This window comes from Pelodiscus sinensis, chromosome 1 (assembly GCF_049634645.1).
Source record: "Pelodiscus sinensis isolate JC-2024 chromosome 1, ASM4963464v1, whole genome shotgun sequence".
In the NCBI taxonomy this organism is placed as follows: Eukaryota; Metazoa; Chordata; order Testudines; family Trionychidae; genus Pelodiscus; species Pelodiscus sinensis.
The window spans coordinates 65,898,401-65,918,393 of record NC_134711.1 but is presented as its reverse complement, the minus strand read 5'-3'; the positions used below and the strand labels follow the sequence as shown (position 1 = coordinate 65,918,393).

At 39.2% G+C, this 19,993-nt stretch overlaps 1 protein-coding gene across 2 annotated transcripts in view; it reads right to left on the bottom strand.

Annotated features, from left to right (window-relative positions):
* TRHDE (thyrotropin releasing hormone degrading enzyme) overlaps window positions 1-19,993 on the bottom strand; it is a 347,541-nt gene that overhangs the window by 320,706 nt on the left and 6,842 nt on the right. For both annotated transcript variants that reach the window (XM_075931938.1, XM_075931934.1), the window contains exon 2: window positions 15,103-15,376. In XM_075931938.1, coding sequence (XP_075788053.1) covers window positions 15,103-15,376 — 274 coding nt within the window. The remainder of the gene's footprint in view (window positions 1-15,102; window positions 15,377-19,993) is intronic.

The following is a 19,993-nucleotide window of genomic DNA, read 5'->3' as shown; positions in this document are numbered from 1 at the left end:
CCTTTCCTACACCAATGCATGGTGTACCACTCTGAAGAGTCACTGTTTCACTGCCCTGTCATGTTCATTTTAATACACCCTTGGTATGTTCTCACAGGTGGCTCTCTCTGTTTTCAAGTAAGTGTACAAGTGTCTACTCTACTCTAATGTAATATTTTTACATTCAACCCTAAATAATAATTGTTGTTTCCCAATGCATAGACTGCAATGTGATTTTAGATATTCTGCTCCCATTAACTAAACACAACAGTCAAATATTCCAATTGTGCTCAACCGCCTTATCTCTTAGAAAAAACACTAGCTAGTTCTAAGCAAAACCATTCATGTCCTTGCTTTTTCAACATAAGAATGAAATACTGTTCCACAGATCATGGGTTAAAGAGCAGATTATGATAAAGCATACTAAAAATCACAGTCACTTTGGGAATTCTAACTAAATCACTGCTTGAGAAAAAAAATATTTCTGGATGAGGTTCCAAAAGAGCAAATGCTATATTTCCCAAAAACAAACCAGATATAGAGACATCATATAGAACCCATTTCTTAGTAGTAACCAGCAAAACAGGAATGCTTTAAAAAAAAAACTATATACAACATGTGCAAACTTTTGTATGAACCAGAGATGCACACACAAAGTGCCCCTTTAAATCAGGGATTTACAAACATCTATCTTTGTATTAATGCAGTCTTGACTTCAGCACTTACAACTTAGCAACATGCTCATAGGAGTGTTTCTAATAAATGGTAAAAAAAATATTAGTAAATCTGCTGAAAGGTGATTAAATAAAGTCTACTGGAAGCTGAAACACTCAGCTGATACTCTCTGAGATTATTCCATTTTCTACCTCAAGAATTGCATATCTACCACGTTTCAAATAGGGATGCATGAAGGAAAAAAAAACACATAGGTAAGTCAAAAAGGGTAAACCTAGTTTGGGGCATTGCTTATTTAGTTTCCACAGCCTGAAAACCATTTAGCAAACCTACATTTTAGGAGGGTACATTATTTTAAGTTATATAATAGGAAATTTTGCCCTTCACATCTTCTGAGAAGTGGAGCTGTCTATAAATTATATTAATTTAGTAGTACATGTATTTTATATGTTACTGTAAATTAACCAAAGCACACTAGCATGTTTCAATCTATTATATATTTTAGAAATGTTGCCTGTTTGATAAAGAACTACTCCTAAATGATAAGAGCTAGGATAACCAAATTCAGTATACCGTTTTCTCTTGTTGTAACTTGAAGCAACATAATGGTTTGGTTGTTCCAGGAAAACGGGATGTGCGTGGAATGGAACTGATTCTCATAAAACCACACAAAAAAGACACAGAATCACCAAAGCAAGTTGAGTCCTCAAAATTGGCATAACTGAGTGAATGTTGAAAGAACCAATGAGCCAGAAAAACAGGATGAGTCTGCAACAGGATTGCTTCTCAAACCGTACAGAAGAGAGAGGGAAAAAATGGAAAAATTTGGAGTATTACTCTGTTTTGGCACAGTTACATCAATCCTTAAGGTATGAAAATGAGAAGACAATATTACTGGAAACCAAATTGACTATAGCCCTTTTTTGTTAAAACATAATGAATACAATTTTATAGGGGTGAAGAAAAAATACACTTGATGGAATTACCATTTAAAAAAAATGTACTACAAAAAGTAAACAGAAAAATGTTAACAGTCCTTTTTTAAGAAATCTGAAATAAATATTAACTTCATCAAAACAAACTCTGTATTTTTGAACAATACCTTCATTTAAATAAACCATGTACATTTTCCTTTATTTTCCAAACCAAAAACCTTAAAGACCCAGGAAACACCAGGTAAATATACTAGTATTACTATTAGTTGAACTTCTCTAATCTGGCACCTTCGGGTCCTGACCCCCTGCCAAACCAGAGAATATACCAGACCATGGCACATCAATATTGTCTAGCAGCATTACCAACACTTCCACTGCTTACTGGGATGTTCGAAGAAAGTTAGAGGTAAATTAGAGCTAAATAAGAGCACAGAACACGGAGAGCTATCACTAGTGGCTGTAAACAAACTTTATATGATCATGGGAAACTTTGCCACACATGATAAATGGACATCTGGTTAACTAAACTCAGAGTGCTGGACTGAAGAGGTTCAACTGGTTTATATAGATTTGAGTATCTGACTTAGCTACTGTATATCAATTACCGGACTAGACAAAAAAAATCTGACAGCTTTCTGACAGGGTCTTTTTTTGGTATTTAAAGGGAAACTATGAATTCACTCCCCTGCACTATAAAGTGTAAAGTATGTAGAAAAATTCCTTGTTACAAATGTAGTAAGACGATCCACATGCTGTGCTCTAAGTAGCTGAGCTAGTATATGAATGAACAGGTGGGAGACCTCAAAGTAGCACTTAGATGGTGCTGAAAGTGGGGCTGATAATTCTACAACACACAATGGCTGTGTCTGCACTGGGTCGCTTATTCCGGAAAATCAGCTGCTTTTCCGGAATAAGCTGCGAGCTGTCTACACTGGCCCTTGAATTTCCGGAAAAGCAACGATGCTCTACTGTACAAAATCAGCTGCTATTCCGGAAAAACTATTCTGCTCCCGCTCGGGCATAAGTCCTTATTCCGGAACACTGTTCCGGAAAAGGGCCAGTGTAGACATCCCAGTAGTCTTTTCCGGAAAAAAGCCCCGATCGCGAAAATGGCGATCGGGGCTCTTTTCCGGAAAAGCGCGTCTACATTGGCCATGGACACTTTTCCGGAAAAAGGGCTTTTCCGGAAAAGCAGCCTGCCAATGTAGACACTCCTTTTCCGGAAAAACTGAGAACGGAATAGTATTCCGTTTTAAGCATTTCCGGAAATTCGTGCCAGTGTAGACACAGCCAATGGGCATTAGTTCTGTCCTCTGAGCTAATGCCCATCGTGTTAATTAAGGTGCTTCTGTCTTTGGGATAAGAACTGAAACCGAGGTTTCAATCAGTTATGGCCTTTAAAACTACCCAGGACTTTTTGTAAAAGAAAAGAATTACAGAAGTGTCCCAGCCAAATGTCAATCTAGGTAATTACATTCTGCATTCTAGATCCCTGAGTAGTGTCAAATGAATATGGTATTATTCTTCACATCCTTTCCTAAACTGCTAAATAGCATTGCTGAATGCTGTAAAAGAACTGCTGTTTTAAACCCTTATGGCAGGCTTCAGTGATAGTTGGAGTGATCAGTCTATATCTATTATCCCACCTGCTCATTTATTCAAAATATGGGATTTACTGCTTTCTGTGGCATGAGGCTAGGATTTATGAGTGTGACACTATAGCACTTTTCAGTTAAAGGCTACACAGACTCCTCTCCTCATCTAAACTAATCTCTAAATGATTTGATGACATTTCCAGTCCAGGAACTAAACATTTGACCTTAGTTACAATATAAAACTTGTTGACAAATATTTTTCAGGATAATCCACGGTGGGATAACTTTTTTTGTTGTTGTTGTTTCACTTTAAGCTCCTTGTGTTTCAGCAGAAACATAATCTGCTTCAGATCATGCTGCTCCAAGTAAAAACACAATGGGCTCAATTCGCAGTTCTGGCTGCTTTGTGCTCTCTCCACAGCACAAAGGAGCCAGAAAGCTGCCCTAAAAGGAGGAGCTGAGGATTTATCCTGACACAGGGGAATAATTTCTTTGGGTGGAACAAAGCCAGTGTAACCAGTTCTATGCCACCTGTTTCCCGTCTGCATGTAGGGGTTATGCCATGTGTGAGAGGGGATGAGCAGAATGCATGGCGCTCTATCATGTCATCAGCTGGAAGACACCCCAGAGCCACCTTTCCCCTCATTCTCTTCCCACAGCAACATAGTGTTTACACTGAGTACATAAAACATGCTTAAGTGTAGCCTCAAAAGTAGGTTTAGGTTACTGAATGAATGCTAGCTGCGAGACTTTGCAAACCACGCCACCAGCCATCTCTGCATTTTGGAAATGTGCAGCTGGGATAGGAAATGAATCATTAAAGCTGTGCCAGCTTGACTACACAAAGATCTGCAAACAGGTAGCTAATGTGTGATGCCCTCCCAGGTGTCTGAATTTTACCCACAGAGTTTACAAAAGCTATATTGTCATATCCATAAAAACAAAATAAAGTACATAATACAAATGGACATACTCCTCAGCTGGTGCAAATGGTGGGCACAGCTCCATGGAATGCAGAATCTTTCCAAGGACAGCGTCAAAAGAAAATGTACCTATTCATCCTACTTGTACTCAAAAATAACTAGACAACTTTTAAAAAAAAATCACTTTGGGCAGAAGTCAAGCTTAAAATTTACCCTCAACAGTGATTGTTTCAGAAACCTGAGTGGCTAAAAAGGAGTTAGAATGAAAACTGTTATGCATCCCTAAGTCCAAGGATCATTGACACCCTCCTCAAAAAAAATGAACAAATACATTCCATTTCTGTATGAAAAGTAGGATTTAAAACTTACTTAAACCTTGGAGGAAAGACTACTTTATAAATAAATAAAAGCACATATCACTCTCCTGCCTAACAAATACTCTGTCTGTCACTCACATAGATGTCAGCTAAGACATCTGCCTAAGCAATTCAATTTTCACTCTGTAGAATGAAGTGGCTGTAGGTGCAGAGGATAACACTGGTTTGACAGACAGATGTTCATGCTGGTGCAGGAATGTGCTCACCTTCATGTTGTCCTGGGGTGAGCTCTTTCCTAAAGATTACGTTTTGCTTCACTTTTGCTTTTATAGAGAGTTTGGCTCACACAGAAACCCTTAGACTAATGTACTTAGCTAAAAGCTGATCCAATTCTGACTGATGTCAACAGCAGAAGTCAAGTTGCTACAGTGGGAGCAGGATCAAGACCTTAGATTATAAGTGAGTGATGTCAAATAATTTGATGCTTCAGTAGAATATAGAAGAGCTAAGGAAGCATAAAGGGATACAGTACAGCAAAGGCATAGTACAATATATATCCACAGCCACAATGTTTGCATTTTACTGAGAGTTATATTGTCCCAGTTATGTCTGGACAAATAATAGATTTGTTTTCAATATTCTGTCAGTCTGAACATTTACAAAAAAATCAGGAAAAAAATAATTCTAGTCCTACCAAAAAAACATTTTTTTCCAATTATCGACAAACTGAAAAGTAAATGAAAAAATCCTTTTGGATTCAACAAAACATTGTATTGAACTTGAAATTAAATATTTCATTTTGATTTTGAGCATTTTAATGTCTACATTTTTAGGAAATTTCTAAACAAAAAGTCAGTTTAAACAAAAAAATTGAAACATTTTGGAAATGTTGAAGCAAAGTGCTTCAATGTTTTCTGATTTTTTTTCAGAACAAAACAATTCAATAAAATTAACATGAATTCATGAAATGTTTCAATGTCACTACATATGCATTTTTCCCCAAATAAAGGTCCAGTTAAAAATTCTGCCCAGCTTCAGTCAAAATCTTTATTCAGCTTCATAGTAGAACAACAGAAAAGTAAGACCCCCACAGCATGCTCCCCTGATCAAATTGTGACTCCAGAGGTGGGGGAAACAGGGATTCTCTTCTACACCTCAAGAGTAAATGGATAGGGAGAGGATGGGAAATAGAAGGTGTCCTGTTTGCATCCCTAATACCATCCAGAATCAATGACCAGGTATAAAAAGGATGTACACCGGCCAATGAAGTGAGGTGCAGAGGTGGAGAGTAACTAAGTCAGGAGTGGCCAGAGGGCTTCAGGAGGGCTACATGCACAAGATGCAGCCTTCATCTGACAGCAGGTAGCTTGCTATGAGCTGCATACCAAACACCAGGCATAAAGGGCAAGTGCTATGCAGCAAGGGAGCTTCCAGTGCTTCTGCAGAGCAGCTCAAACGGTCAAGGAAGAACCCACTGAAGAGCAAGTGACCCGCTTAGGATTTTTTACCCACTATTTCATTTCACTATCTGTTGTGATTCAAAAACAGCAGCTGCTTTCTCTGTGTCATATCTGAGGGAAATATTTAATCCAGGGATGGAGAAACTTTTTGGGGGTTGGGGACCACTGACCCACAAAAAAAAAAAATCAGTCAGGGGCCACACACAAGTGAGAAGAAAACAAAACCCAGAACCCTCACTGATATGGCCCCTAGCTGAGAAGACAACATTCCCCTCACACACTAGAGCCTTGAGGAGTCCCGGGCTTGTAGATTTTGTGAGCTCCAGCCCCATGGGGGGTTGGCAGGAAGTTGGAGCACTGGCATAGGCTCCCAGTGCTGGGGGGAAGGGGGGGAAGAGAGCTCTGAGCCTCAGGGGCCAGAGCCAGGCAAGCTGGGGACTACATCCAGACCCCAGGCCGTAGGTTCCCCACCCCTGATTTAAACTACAATAATCCATTCCCCATGTAGCTCTTAAAGGAAGGGCTTGGTCAAGAACTATGACAACTCCCTTTGCAAGGGGGAAAGACAATAGACATGTACTAAGGGGAGCAAGGGACTGAGCAGCTTCCAAGGAAAATGTGGGGGGCACCATGCCCAGGGTAGGGAGGGCCAGGGTGCCAAAATGCAAGTTTGCCTAGGGTGCTATTTTCCCTAAGGCCGGCCCTGTATGCAGAAGTGGGGAACCCTGAGCCTCATGGGCCGGATCTGGTGTGTGGGGGAGAAGAAGCACAGTGCCATGTGCTGCTGCTTATGCTTCCCCCAGCTGGGGGAATGCGGTGCTGGAAACTGCTCATGAGAGAGCTCCCCTGCTGCTCCCCTTGGCCAGATTTTGGGGCTACATTAGTGAGGGGGTTTTGTTTGTTTTTTGGGGAGCATCGCCTCTCAGTTGTGACCCCACCTGATTTTTCCGTAAGTCAGTGGCTCCCGACCCAAAAAGGGTTCCCCACCCCTATCTACAGTTTACCAGAAGGAGCATCTTCATTATCAACAGCTATTGTTTCTCTCTCACACACACACGCACATATATAAATGCACATTGTGTGTATGAAAAATAATGATGCCTTATGATAACTTGGGTGGTTAACCATAGATTTCCATAGGACGGCTACTTTTTACATCTGGATACTTGAGTACAATTAAGATGTGGTACTTTTGTACTTTTACTCAAGTAGTTTTCCAGAAGGATACTTTGACTTTTACTTAGTTACATTTTTTTCAAAGTAGCAGTACTTTTACTCAAGTAACTTTTGGGGGTACTTTATCCACCACTGGGTGAAGTAATTTACTTCATTCTCCATCAAGGAAGGAAGGAAGTAGTGCAGAAACTGTGGATGAGTTTCAATCTATACTGTGGTCTGCTCCTGGTAGTGATACACCACATGCCACTCCTTAAGGGCCAGTTGTAAACGTATAGTCTATTCTTGCCACAGACTTTTCTTGCTACTATTGCAAAGCTACAGAATTAAATGTAACATACCTTATGTATTCCATAGAGTAGCAGATCTTGGCTGCCAAAAAAAAAGTGGAATTTCACAGTTTCCTTTTTGTAAGTCTTTCTATTCAGTGACATTCATTGCAGAAAGCCAGCAGAGAATTTACGTTCATAAAATAAAATTCACATTTAAATACTTGCATGTGCCACAAATGCTGACCCAGGCGATTTTTTAAAAGAGTAAGCACTGTACATGCACAGTATTTTCCTAGTGCATTCAACTTTCAAATTCAATCAGAAATCAATAACAATAGATTACAAGCTTGCAATTTATGTTTTTAAAGGGTGACCTGGCATATTCAGTTTATTACAGTTGCTAATCAGAGGTTTCTGTTTGTTCATAGTTTGTGAAAAAAAAATATTTTTGCCCATTTCTTATTTATAAATTAATGTACTAACAGTCTTTTTTTCCACATACCTTCATGAAGTAGAATGGTGAACCGAGTGGGATGTGGTAAAGTTGATAGGATTATACACCCAGTGTTATGTATTATCCTTAAGGTTCTATTCCATTTAACAAAACTACTCACAGAAGTACTACACCTGGCAGAAAGTGTATGCAGCATCAAGATCCTTTTGTTGATGCTCTAGAGTCACTCAGGAAAAAGACACAAGGATATATGTCTGTGTGTGTGTTTTTACTTCAATATTACTGTAGAAGTACCATGCTTATGAAAATGTATTAATCACAGTCCTTACGCAATTTTTGCTTTCTAATGAAAGCCTTTTCAGGGGGAAAAAACACGTGAAAAAAATGTTGTGCTTCTCCTCACAGGGAATAAATAATATACTACTACAGATCTATTAGTGTCCTAATACATGGGACACTGCTGTAACTGATTTGTTCACCGATAAAATATTATTTTCCACATTATTTATTTATCATTATCAAAGCAATCATATCTGATGGAGGAGCATTTTCTGGGAGTTAATAACTACCAGATGGAGAGGAGTGCCTAAGGGAAAGCCTCTAGCCTTTAACCCAAGCAAGTTATTAATTGATAGAAAATGCCTGACCCAGAGATCATTATTATTATATACAAATATTAACATATCTTTAAAAATCTAACATAATTCCTGTTTTATGCACTGTTGAATAAATGTTGAATTTTATGATGCCAAAGATATGAGGGTTCTGTTTAGAGTGCTGGTCTTTTTCTAACTGCTAATGACCAACACAGTAAACCATGGGAAAACAAGACATATGTTGGATGCCCAAGTAAGTTGGCATTATTTGTTGTTTATGAATAATACAGAATTACTGAAATAATGTCTGTGACTAACCGACAGTTTATTTTATAGCTAGTGGCAGTAATACAGTGTGGTAACACAACACAAGAGATGGGCACCATTTTTTCAACATGCCTCATTTAAAATAGTCTTACCTACATAGCAGCTTTCTGTCAGGTGAAATGGCTTTTTGCTGATGCTCCATAGCTGGCGTTGCTAAGAGGACAGCAAAATACTTCACACTGAAGCCAAATATCAATCCAGCAGTGTTTACTTCAGAGTAAGCTGCCTCCTGCACTCCCCACCCAGGCAGATCTGGAGGGGCACTTGACCATGCATGCCCCCACAATACACCATCTCTGCAGATACCCCATCTTGTGCACTTAGCCATCCTGTTGGACAGGCTTCACAACAGAATAGCTGCCTCAGCGCTGCTCCTCTTTATCCAGTGCCTCTTCCCCTATTCCAATTGCATTCTTTCCACACTGACCTCCTCTCCATACCCAATCCCCCTGCGAGCAACAACCACTCAAGCAGAGAAGCCTAACAACATGGCTGTACTCCACCCAGGGGCAATGGAAACTCCTCAAAGCATGAGCCATACCCTTATACTGCCTCTTCTTGCCCTGAGGCTCTGCCCCCATGTGCCTCCTCTTCCTTTCCCCTGAGGTCCTGAGCCTTGCGCCTCTTTTTCCTTTCTCCACGAGGCCTACCCCCAGTGCCACCTTCTCTCTAGAGGCCCCACTCCTATGCATTGCCTCCCCCTCTCCCTGGAGGCCCCACACCCACACACCTTCTCTCCCCACTCCCTCAAGACCCAGCTCCTACACTCCATCTCTCCCCCACTGCTCCTATGTGCTTCCTTTCCCCCACTCTCTCTTGGTTCTCTTCCCATGCATTGCCTCTTCCCCACTCCCTTACTGCCCTGCTCCCACATTCCACCTCTCCCCTCTCCCCCAAGGCCCACTCCCACATGACATCTCTTCCCCCTCTCCTATGAGGCCCTGCTCCCACACACCACTTCTTCCCCGCTCAGGCCCCACTCCCGTGCCATCTCTTCCTCTCCCTAAGACTCTCTTCCCACATTACCTCCTCCAGCCACAGTCCCCACTTCTGTGCTACTTCTTCCCCACCAAGACCCCACCTCCTCCTCATTCCTCTCCACCCCTGTGGCTGGAGAGTGGCATGCAGGAGGCAATGTGTTTCTATGTTTATCTGATTGAGGAAGAACAAAGAAGAAGAGAAGGCTGAGGAGAAGAGGGCATAGGAGAGAGTGAAGGGGACTAGGAAGGTGACCAAAAGAAAGAATGTGACAGAGATGAGAAAGGAGAAAAAGAAGGTACAAGAAACTGAAGGGATAGGGCAAGATAACAAAGAAGGAGGGGGACTTACAGGAATGATGTCAATGACAGTACAATTCAGCCCTGAATAGACATCAGGATTTTTCTCTTAAAAGCACTGGCAAGTGATTCAAATGTATTATTGTGAGAAATATAGTTAGAGAGTCAGAGACTTTAGGGTCAAAAGGCCCCACCAGCTCATCTACCCTGTGCTTCACAGGCCACCCACACCATCCAACATCTGCACACTAAACCCAAAACTGAAATTAGATCAAGGTATGACAGTCCTGAGGAGACTGAATTATTGTCCCTCACACTGGCAGAGAATAGGAGGGACTCAGGTGCACCAGTGTCCAAGGCACCTGCAGTGTAAGGGTATTGATTGAGATAATCCTGGCAAGCGAACCACAGCCCATGCTGCAGAGTAAGGCAAAAATGGTCACTGCAAATATGACCTGGGGGAAAATTCCTTCCCAACCCCATATATGTCCATGAGTTAGACTCAGAGCTTGTAAGCAAGATCTAGCCAGCCAAACACCTGAGAGAAAGAATGCTCAGTGCCACCTCAGAGCATTGGCTCACCCCACCTAGTGTCTCATCTCAAACTGTGGTCATTTCGGATCCCTTCCTGACTAGCTAAAACCCTGAAGCAGAAGATTCTTAGGAACATTAAACATAAATCAGAAGAGATCCTCAGGGCTCTTCAGCCCTGTTCGCATCATCACAAGCAATCTTACCACACATGCCTACTCATAAGTATGTCCAGTAACTAAGTAAAAGTAATGAAGTAGTTGGCTCCCACAGTGCCAGTTGGGAGGCTTTTCTAGAACCTCACAGCTCTGGTTGGCTAGAAAATGTCTTCTAATTTCCAGCTGCCCAGAAGTGGGTAATTATTTAACAAAATTCAATCAGTAACAAGGTATGTGGAGAATGTAACGATTAAAGGTTATTGTAGTGAATTTTTCTGGAGTGTATACGTATACACACACACACACACACACACACACACGGAAAAAGAGAAAGGGCTTCAGTGTGATGTAAAGTAACTCTACAGTTCCTGTATTTTTCCTTGCAAAGCTCACAGCATGTAATCACTGTATCAGAGCGTTAGGATCCCCAAAGAGATGACTTTGTTTCTGAAGAATGTGCTCTAGAAGGGACTCTTGTCAGGGAGAACTCATGTGGACTGAGCTTTTATGCTAATTGCTCACATAGACTGAATGGAGCACTTGAAAGCCAGTCTTCTCTTGATTCCTTGTTTTCAAATGTATATTAGGCTTTCTAATGTACAACTATGACTAAATGTATGAGTATGTGCATATAATAAGTGACATTTCATAATTAGTAACCATTTTCAGGTTATTGTTTAGGAATGGGCTACTTTAGCTACTAAAGTTAATTTCTTTTTAATATTAAATTAAAACCTGTGATAGAATCCATTATCAGGCCATAGGCACATTGACCTGGCTTGAAAGGCATTTGGATATTGGAATGTCAGTCTTTGAGAGACACGTTCAGCTACTAATGATTAATCCCTTTTTTAGTATTAAGCCAGCTGTTAACGTAACTTTTATTCCTTAATGAGTTTTAATTGCCCTTGATCCTAATCACAAAGTTTTCGGTGCAGCAAGACTGATCCAAAAGAATAGAAGAGGCAACTTATTTATTTTAATGCTGTCAAGTCACAATAGACACAAATTTTTTTCCAATTTTTTGTAAACTGAAATTGAGTTCAATGAAATGTCAGACTGAGGAGTGAAGTTCTTATTTTATCCACAAAAGAAACACTTTGTAAGTTGCACCAGATGAATCAAGATTCCTCAAACTGGGAGTGCTTCAACATTAGTGCAAGGTGAATTTCCTTGATTCATGTTTGTATGAGAATTTACTTTGGTCACTCTTTTGTGCACAGATTCTATTAATATTTCAACAACTATTTTACTAGCAAAATTGTTGTGAAGAGAAACATTCAAAGTTGCATGTGCCAGTGTTTGGGATAAACAAATGTTAAATGCACCCTGGAAGTTCTTGTGCACTCTTTAAATTGGCGGCATAGAAATAGTATCACGTCTTATCTAAGCAATCACATAGAAATAATATAGCTCAAATCTCATATATTTGCAATCATTCCACCCTGTAAAAATGCAGAAAGATTTGTTCCATAAGTGTGAATAACAAATAAACTGAAGGTGCTCGAGCTCTCATATATAACTTGAGCTGAACAAGAATCTAAATGTATTTAATGAATTATTCAGTGTAACTGAATCCCTCAGGCCTGCTCACTACTTAAGCACAAAAATACCACAAAGATGGGTGCTGTATAAATGATGACAGAAAGAGAAAAACCATGGAACAGGTGGGACCACTTTCCGGGCTGAAAAAGTATCTCAGCATATGTAGCTGTTCAGTCTTTGTCCTCTCTGCTAGGCTGCCAGCAAGGGTGCCAACGACTGTGATGGCTTTAGCAACACTGTCAGATTGACTTAAGAGTGTGTATCATAAACGTGTGTACTGTTGAATCAAAGGGACCTAAAGTCTATCTTAGTTTATGATTGTGAAGCTTTGAGAAGCCACAGATTCATTACAAACTGACAGCTGTTTTATTTGAACTCCTGTTAACCCCAGGCAGGCAGGCATTACTTTGCCTAACAAGGAGAACATTAAGGAGTAAGTCAAGTCTGTCTACCTGTATGGGTGGTCTCCCACCCACAGAGTACAAAACCTAGTCAATGTATGTAATTTTGTCTCCTCTAGGTGGCTGCAGCATAGAGGTTATACAGCTCTAAATGTTACCACAGCAAAAGGAGATTTTCCCTTCAGTTTAAGTGAAAGATGCCTATATTTTTCATATGTTCTGTATTCCATGCTGCACCTGTGCAGCTGCACTGACAACTATGATGTTGATATGCAAGAAGCACAGGAAACATTCGCACACCTGGTGCCCAGTTTTTACATGAATCCCTGTGAGCCCCAGATCATTAAAGAGCAGCTTTGTGAAATGGATATTACGCTAGTGCTCTGACTAATGAGCACATGCAGCATCGCTATTTGCCACATGGAATATGCAATCTACTCTAGCATATGCAATACACTCTCATTCTGCGAGCACTAAGAGAGAATAGTCTTTAGAGCTCAAGTAGCAGAGGACCATGTTTCTGGGAGTAGAAATGCTTGGATTCTTTCTAAGCTTGAAGCAGAAGCCATCAGTAGCCATACTGTGACATAATGATGATCTTGAAGTTCTACTTGGATACAAGTCCTTTATTGTGTTAGTATTTGTGAAATAGGAACTCGGCTGACACCAACCACTCATTTTGGTTAGGCTAGTGAACATACCTCAGATTATTATAATTTTCAGTCACTAATGAGACAGGCTGGAATAAAACCAGCAACCAAAAATGACCAGTTCCATAACTCGTGATCAATCTATTTCAGCCATCCAGTCACTACTCAGCAGCAGTCAACATTAGAGATTAGATTGTGATTTTAAGCACAGCACTAAGCAAGGATTAATTTTCCCACCCCAGGCTTATCCACTGGAGGAGGCATGTGGCCCCAGATAACTTTCTCTGACTCATTCTTCTCTCTTATTCTCAGAGAGAAAAAAGAAGATGAAGTGTTATCATTAGCTATCGGTATAACAAATAGTTAGGTGGAGCCAGGGCTTTGTCCATACTTCCATTCCTTACCACCTGCTCCAAGGAGATGGAATAATTAGGCATGTGGTCTCTACTTGTGTTTAAATCCCAGGAGCCAACCTCTGGATAGCTCCTGCAAGAATGTAAGGAATTCTTGCTCCCCTTTAATCTTTGCATGGGCATGCAGTCAAAGCCCTCTTCTTTTAAACACTGAATCTAGTTTCGTATGCAGATTAGTTTGGCAAGAGTGAGCAGTTTTTCTGCACATCCAATAGAAAATCTAAATTGACAACATTTTGAAATCTCTTTAGCTGACAGAATTTCTAATGTATATTTTGGCTTGTGATACAGTTCCATACTTTATATTTGTAAACAAACACAAAATTGACATAAATAAAGTAGTTTTTGTAAAAGACAGCACCTCATGCAACCATGTCAGAACTAGAAATCTTAACTCTGGAAACTGTTTCCTTTAACCAAAGACTCCAAAGTGAGGAGTATGGGTAAAAGTCACACTTCTAAGCAAAAGGTCTAAACAGGAAAGTACATTTCCACAGCTTTGTGCCAGCATACAGAATACCAAGCTACGCATCAGTATTGAAAGATGGTCATTGGAAACTTTAGCAGAATTATTGAACACTCTACTGTACATTGCCTTATACAGGTTGGACCTCCCTGGTCCAGCTCCCTCAGGTTCTGACAGGTCCCGGACAAGGGACTTCTCTGAACTAGGGGAAGTCTGGGTGGGGGAGCACCAGCCTCCCCACTGGGCTCCTCTCCTTAGCCACCAGGGCTCCTCCCCTCAGCCTTGTGGAAGCCCCCACCCCACAAGCTGTGGCAGCCACACTGGAGTTCCCAGCGGCCCCACCTATCTTGTGGCAGCTCTTCCACCCTGTTGGAGTTCCTGGTGGCCCCGCCAGCTGCAGGCACCATTGCCTCATGAGCTCTGCCCCATCCCACTCCGCCAACTTCCCTACCCCATCGGTTGCAGGCTCTGGTGCCCCACAGGCACAGCTGCCCCCAATAACCCCGCTGGCCAGCTCCACTCCGAGCCACCAGGAACCTCTGCTGGTAGAGCTTTCTAGTCCTTTCTGGACCACAGATGTTGCTGGATCAGAGAGTCCCAGACTACAGAGATTCAACCTATAATTGTTAAATTGAAAAGGCCAGAAATATTAAAAAAGAAAACATCAGAAAAAAAATCAAGACTAAATACAGTGAAGTACTTACAGGCTTAAAGTCTTCTCAGGAAACTTGTCCTGGTGAGGTAGCATATTCTGAAATGTATCAGACATGCCAAAACATCAGGAAAAGCTAAAAACTGAGCAAAGGCTCATTACTCTGAAATAAACAAGAAACCTTACAAATGTTAAACAAGCAAGTATTCTAAGCCCTGCTGGCATCATGTTTCCTTACAAAAAGCAAGGGTTTTCTAAAACCAATGCAGAACCCAAAGGTGTAGCATTAAACATACTTACTACAACCCCATTCTTAGTGGTAGTCTCCCGGTATGTAAAGTTGCACACTGCCCAGGCTAGGTAATATGTGGACATGAGAGGGGTCTGCGAAAAGTGATCTGTAACCCATCCATCTTCTTCGAAAACAGAAGTTTCCACTGGCATATTGGACAAAGATAAATAGGTTGCTTGATGCTTGATGCTGATTTTGAAAGTGGCTTTGTAGATGGGCTCATCAAAGCAAGGAAAGGCTTTTCTGGCATGAGTAGGAGAAAACTGTGTAACACCAAGAAATCTGGAACAGAAACAAAAAGAAAAAACATTATGATTATATGCAGTGCTTAAGTCATGACATACTACGTGATATTGCAAAACTATGATAAAACCAATGAGAAGTCCTGGGGCACTTTAGAGACTAACACAAATATATAGTATCAGCAGCTTTCATGAGTAAAACCCTCTTCATCAGATGATGAGCACATCAAAATATGGTAGTTTACTTTAGTAAACACAACTAAAATTTAGCAACAGCAAAGCAAACTCCATATACTACATACCCCTCATCCTAATAATTCTGCTTTGTTCTTGGCATCAGTTCTCTACACATATACTACAATGAAATCCACGTAATATAATGAGCCACAAATTTGAAGAAACTTTACAGACATCACACTGATATTAAATAAAAATACAGTACTCTCCCTTCTATTTATACTTTGTGTTCTGCCACCACACTTTTGTTCAGCAATATATAAAAAGATAACCAATACTGGTCTGCTATGTAAATTGAATAAGGATAATCTCAGTTAAATCTAGGACATAACGACCTTTGAGGATCTCATTGTGGTTTCAAATACCAATAAGCATATTCTGCTTTATTCTAGACATAACAATATGCGTTCACTTAGCGTACCCCAGAGGATCATTATTTTCCTCTTCTGATTATTTGTGTATTAACTGCATGTAGCTCTTTGAATCCCACTACAATCTATTAGTATTGTAACTACAGAAGTCCAATCAGGAGCATGCTGTTTAGGTGGACTTTGCAAAGTTACATTCCAAACAAGCAATTCAGCCTCTACAAGTAAAGGTACTTTTTCAGTCTTTTTACAATAAATTTCATGAAAGAAAACAATCAACATAAGAGGCAATAGATGCTCTCATAGAAATATCTCTTTTTAAAAAAGGCATTTGAAATATGTTGCACAGAAAGAGTCCTATACTTTTTAAGAATGCCACAAATACAAGTGTCTTTTCTTTGAAACTATATAAACTTAGATCCCAATCTGGAAAAGGGACACTTGTGCACAGATCCTTACACTTGTACATTCAGGGAAATATTCACCAACATTGGTCTCTTAGAAGGTACAGAACCTAAGTTTACATTTTCAGAGTATGCTTTATATTTTGCATGTGTGGATTATGGCAATGTGGTGTCATGACATGTTAAAGAGTTATATGGATACTGACTGTTTATATGACTGTAAAGACAGGGCACATGTGTCTGATTTGAATGCTAATGGCTCCTTAATCAGTCATTTTCCAAATTTTTTATGACTGTGTTGATGGGAAAAGTCCTTGAGAAACTTTATAAGGTAAGAGGTTTTTGTGGGTCGATATCTGTTTGATTCAAAATGCAGGACAACGTAGCACTTTAAAGACTAACAAGATGGTTTATTAGATGATGAGCTTTCGTGGGCCAGACCCACTTCCTCAGATCAAATAGTGGAAGAAAGTAGTCACAACCATATATACCACGGCTACATTTCTATCACTATTCTGTTTGATTCAACAAACACAGTGGAAAGACCTTGTAATTTTTTCCACTTAAAACAAAGTACTATTCTGCAACATAACTTTCTGTATTTCTGATGGAGCAAAAGTAGATAAGTACCTTATTAAAAATTAAAGTGTATTTATTGACTGAGCTTTTTTTTTTTTTTTGCCTTTTTTGTTGTTGTTTAGAGCATTTATAAGAACACGACAAAACTAAGCTACTGATGGTTTTATGACACTTTTTCTTACCATAGTAATTTTAAGCTTAATATGTTACTTTTCAAATCAATAAATATGCAGTGATGTAAAATAATGTTTCACAGTGAGATTATGATCAATTTTCATAATAGCTAATCTTGGAGAAGGCTAGCACCTCATAGGCCAGTCAAAGTGTAGCTATCAATCTTTCATCCAAAAATCAAAGTCTTATTTTGTTTATAATTACTGAATATTTTGGAAGGGGTTCACTGTATTGTGGCTTCCTTGTCTCATTAACAATGACAGATTAGTAAATCCAGATTTGTGCATCGGGTAGCCAGATGCAGGGGCAAGTGCTGCTCTCAGTTCCCCAAAAACAACCCAGATAAACTCTACTGGCTTCAGTTGCATCACTTTGGATTTATACCATCTTAACACAGAAGAATCTGAACAACAACAAAATTTGTTTTTCATCATTTAGTTCACTTAAAATCAGCCTGATTCTGAATTATTTGAATACCTACAATTCCTATAGAATTCAACAGGAGCTTTGAGTTAACATGGAAGGCAGGACTTAAGTTAGTTGTTAGCAAAGCTAGGACTAATGAGATTTCTTCAGCAATTGACAATTTTAATGAGGTCAGAGCCACAGGTAAATGCATGGTCAGGGAATTCTATATTCACTGTGACAATGTCTGAAAGAGGAAACACTGTTTCAACAAACCAGGATCTAAAAATATTAAGAGAGCATCAGTGAGATTTAAGGATATAGAAAATACATCCTTATTTTCTTAATCTTATAAAAACTACTGAAGAATTCTGTATCATGTGCTTTTTAAATGGAAAATATGCATTACTATATATTTCATTATATTCAATACAATACTGAAAATATGCAAAACTTTACCAATAATAATAAACAATTATATTTATACATGCACTTAAAATGTGCCCATCACCATGGTATCTGGACACCTATTTTATACTAGAATAAAAAACAGTTGAAATTTCTTCTGATCCCTGACAGTTAAACTGAGTATGTATATAAGACAATGTCCTAAAGAACAGAGAAATGGCATAAACTTGCAGAAGTTCTGTAGCATACAACTATCACAGAGTAACTTGGCATTTTACCACTTATCTCTCTGCATATCTTCCTTGGGCACTGCCAGTTTTTATCTTAAATTTCCCAGATATATCACCATGAAAAGTTATACTTCCAGGAATGAAAGCCTCACAGCTTTTCTATTCAGAATACCCATGACAGTAATTTGCAGGTATTTTAATTCCATCTCATCTATTAAAGAAAGGCATGCGTTTCCTCAACAACTTGTCTGTTTTGACATCTTGGCTGCTATAAGAAAGAGGAATCAATGTGTTTGTTTTGTCTGGAAGTGGCAAGGAATTGATTTAATTCCATTTATATGCAGAAGTTAAATAATCACCTCAGTTATTATAACATTCTGCAGATAATATGCATTAATGTCTGGTGGATACTGCCAACAAATTATAGTGAATGATACAAAAAATATATTGTGTCATTTCACTTCCATGTTAGCATTTTATTAAAAGTACAATAACTTCAGTGAGAAAGTTAAGATTTTCATAGTACTGCCAACACTTCTGACTGATTTACTGCTTTCATCTGTGAAGTCGAAAGGTAAGTGTACTGACTTCCTCCTTTACGCAAGGGGAGGAAGGTAAAACCATCTACAAAATCCCTGTTGCATTTGTGAAGTCACACAGTTAAGCAGAGCTCTTATGTACATCACAAGTAAAAAATTATGCTACAGTCCTTTTACAGCAACCACTAAACCAATGATGTTGCTGCATTTTTCGATCAAATATAAAATTGTCAAAAAGTTACAGTGAAAGTCTACTGGACCATCAAGATTCCACAGAACTTAAGAGAAGTAATATACTAAAGTAGAAATTGGTCTAAGTTTCAGATTTATGAAACATCCATACATACCTCATTTGAAAAGAAGGTTATTAATCAAATGCAGATTACTACTTTGCAGGAACATTCTGAACAAAGATACCCCATTGTTTAGAGTGTGTATTTTTTTCTCTATTCCAGTGACTCATTAAGCTTGTGACCTTTCAAAAAGGAAAGCAGCACTTCTATTAAACACACCTGAAACTATAACAAAGTGCATATTCTATTATGGCAAACAAATTATCAGGGTCCTACACTACTATAAACAGGCATGCTTCTACTGACTTCAGTGGCATCGCACAACTTTACACAAGCTGAGAATCTGGCCCAATATAATTGGGTCAATGAATTGTATTTACAGTAGAGAGTGATTCATTATCTGAATAATCATGCTATGAAAGTAGAGTACTATCTATTATATAATTGTGTGTTCTAAACTGTCTTGTTTCTAACAAGCATTAGACTAGATACTGGATCATTTTGGTGCAAAAGTATAACAGTGCTACAATTATTCTTTTGAAATAACATATTATATATTTAAGTTTCCTTCAACTATTTTCAACAAAGCTAAAATGTTCAGTGTGGTAATTATGTAAACTTTGTCTTTTTCATTCATTCATGAAGAAAAGTAAATTCCTTTTCAACATTTTATTACTTCACCCATAGTCCTCAATCATATAAGAGGCAGCATCCTTTTCTATAACTGCGCTCAGGCAAAATGCCATTTTACTTTAATTTGACCCCCCCCCCCAAAAAAAAAATCACACAGTTATGATAGTAACCTGGGATTTTAACAGTCAGTCAGTCCATTTAAAGTCATCAGCAAAAAAAAAATGTTTTAATAATGGGGATGTTGACATAGTTGCATTGGAGGTGCTCTTTCTCTTGTTTAGCCTGCTATTCCTCGTGAATTCTTTTCTCAGCAGGCAATGTCAAAAAATGATTATGTTTAAAGAAAAAGAATCTGTAACTAGGATTTTCAATGGCAGATATCTTAAA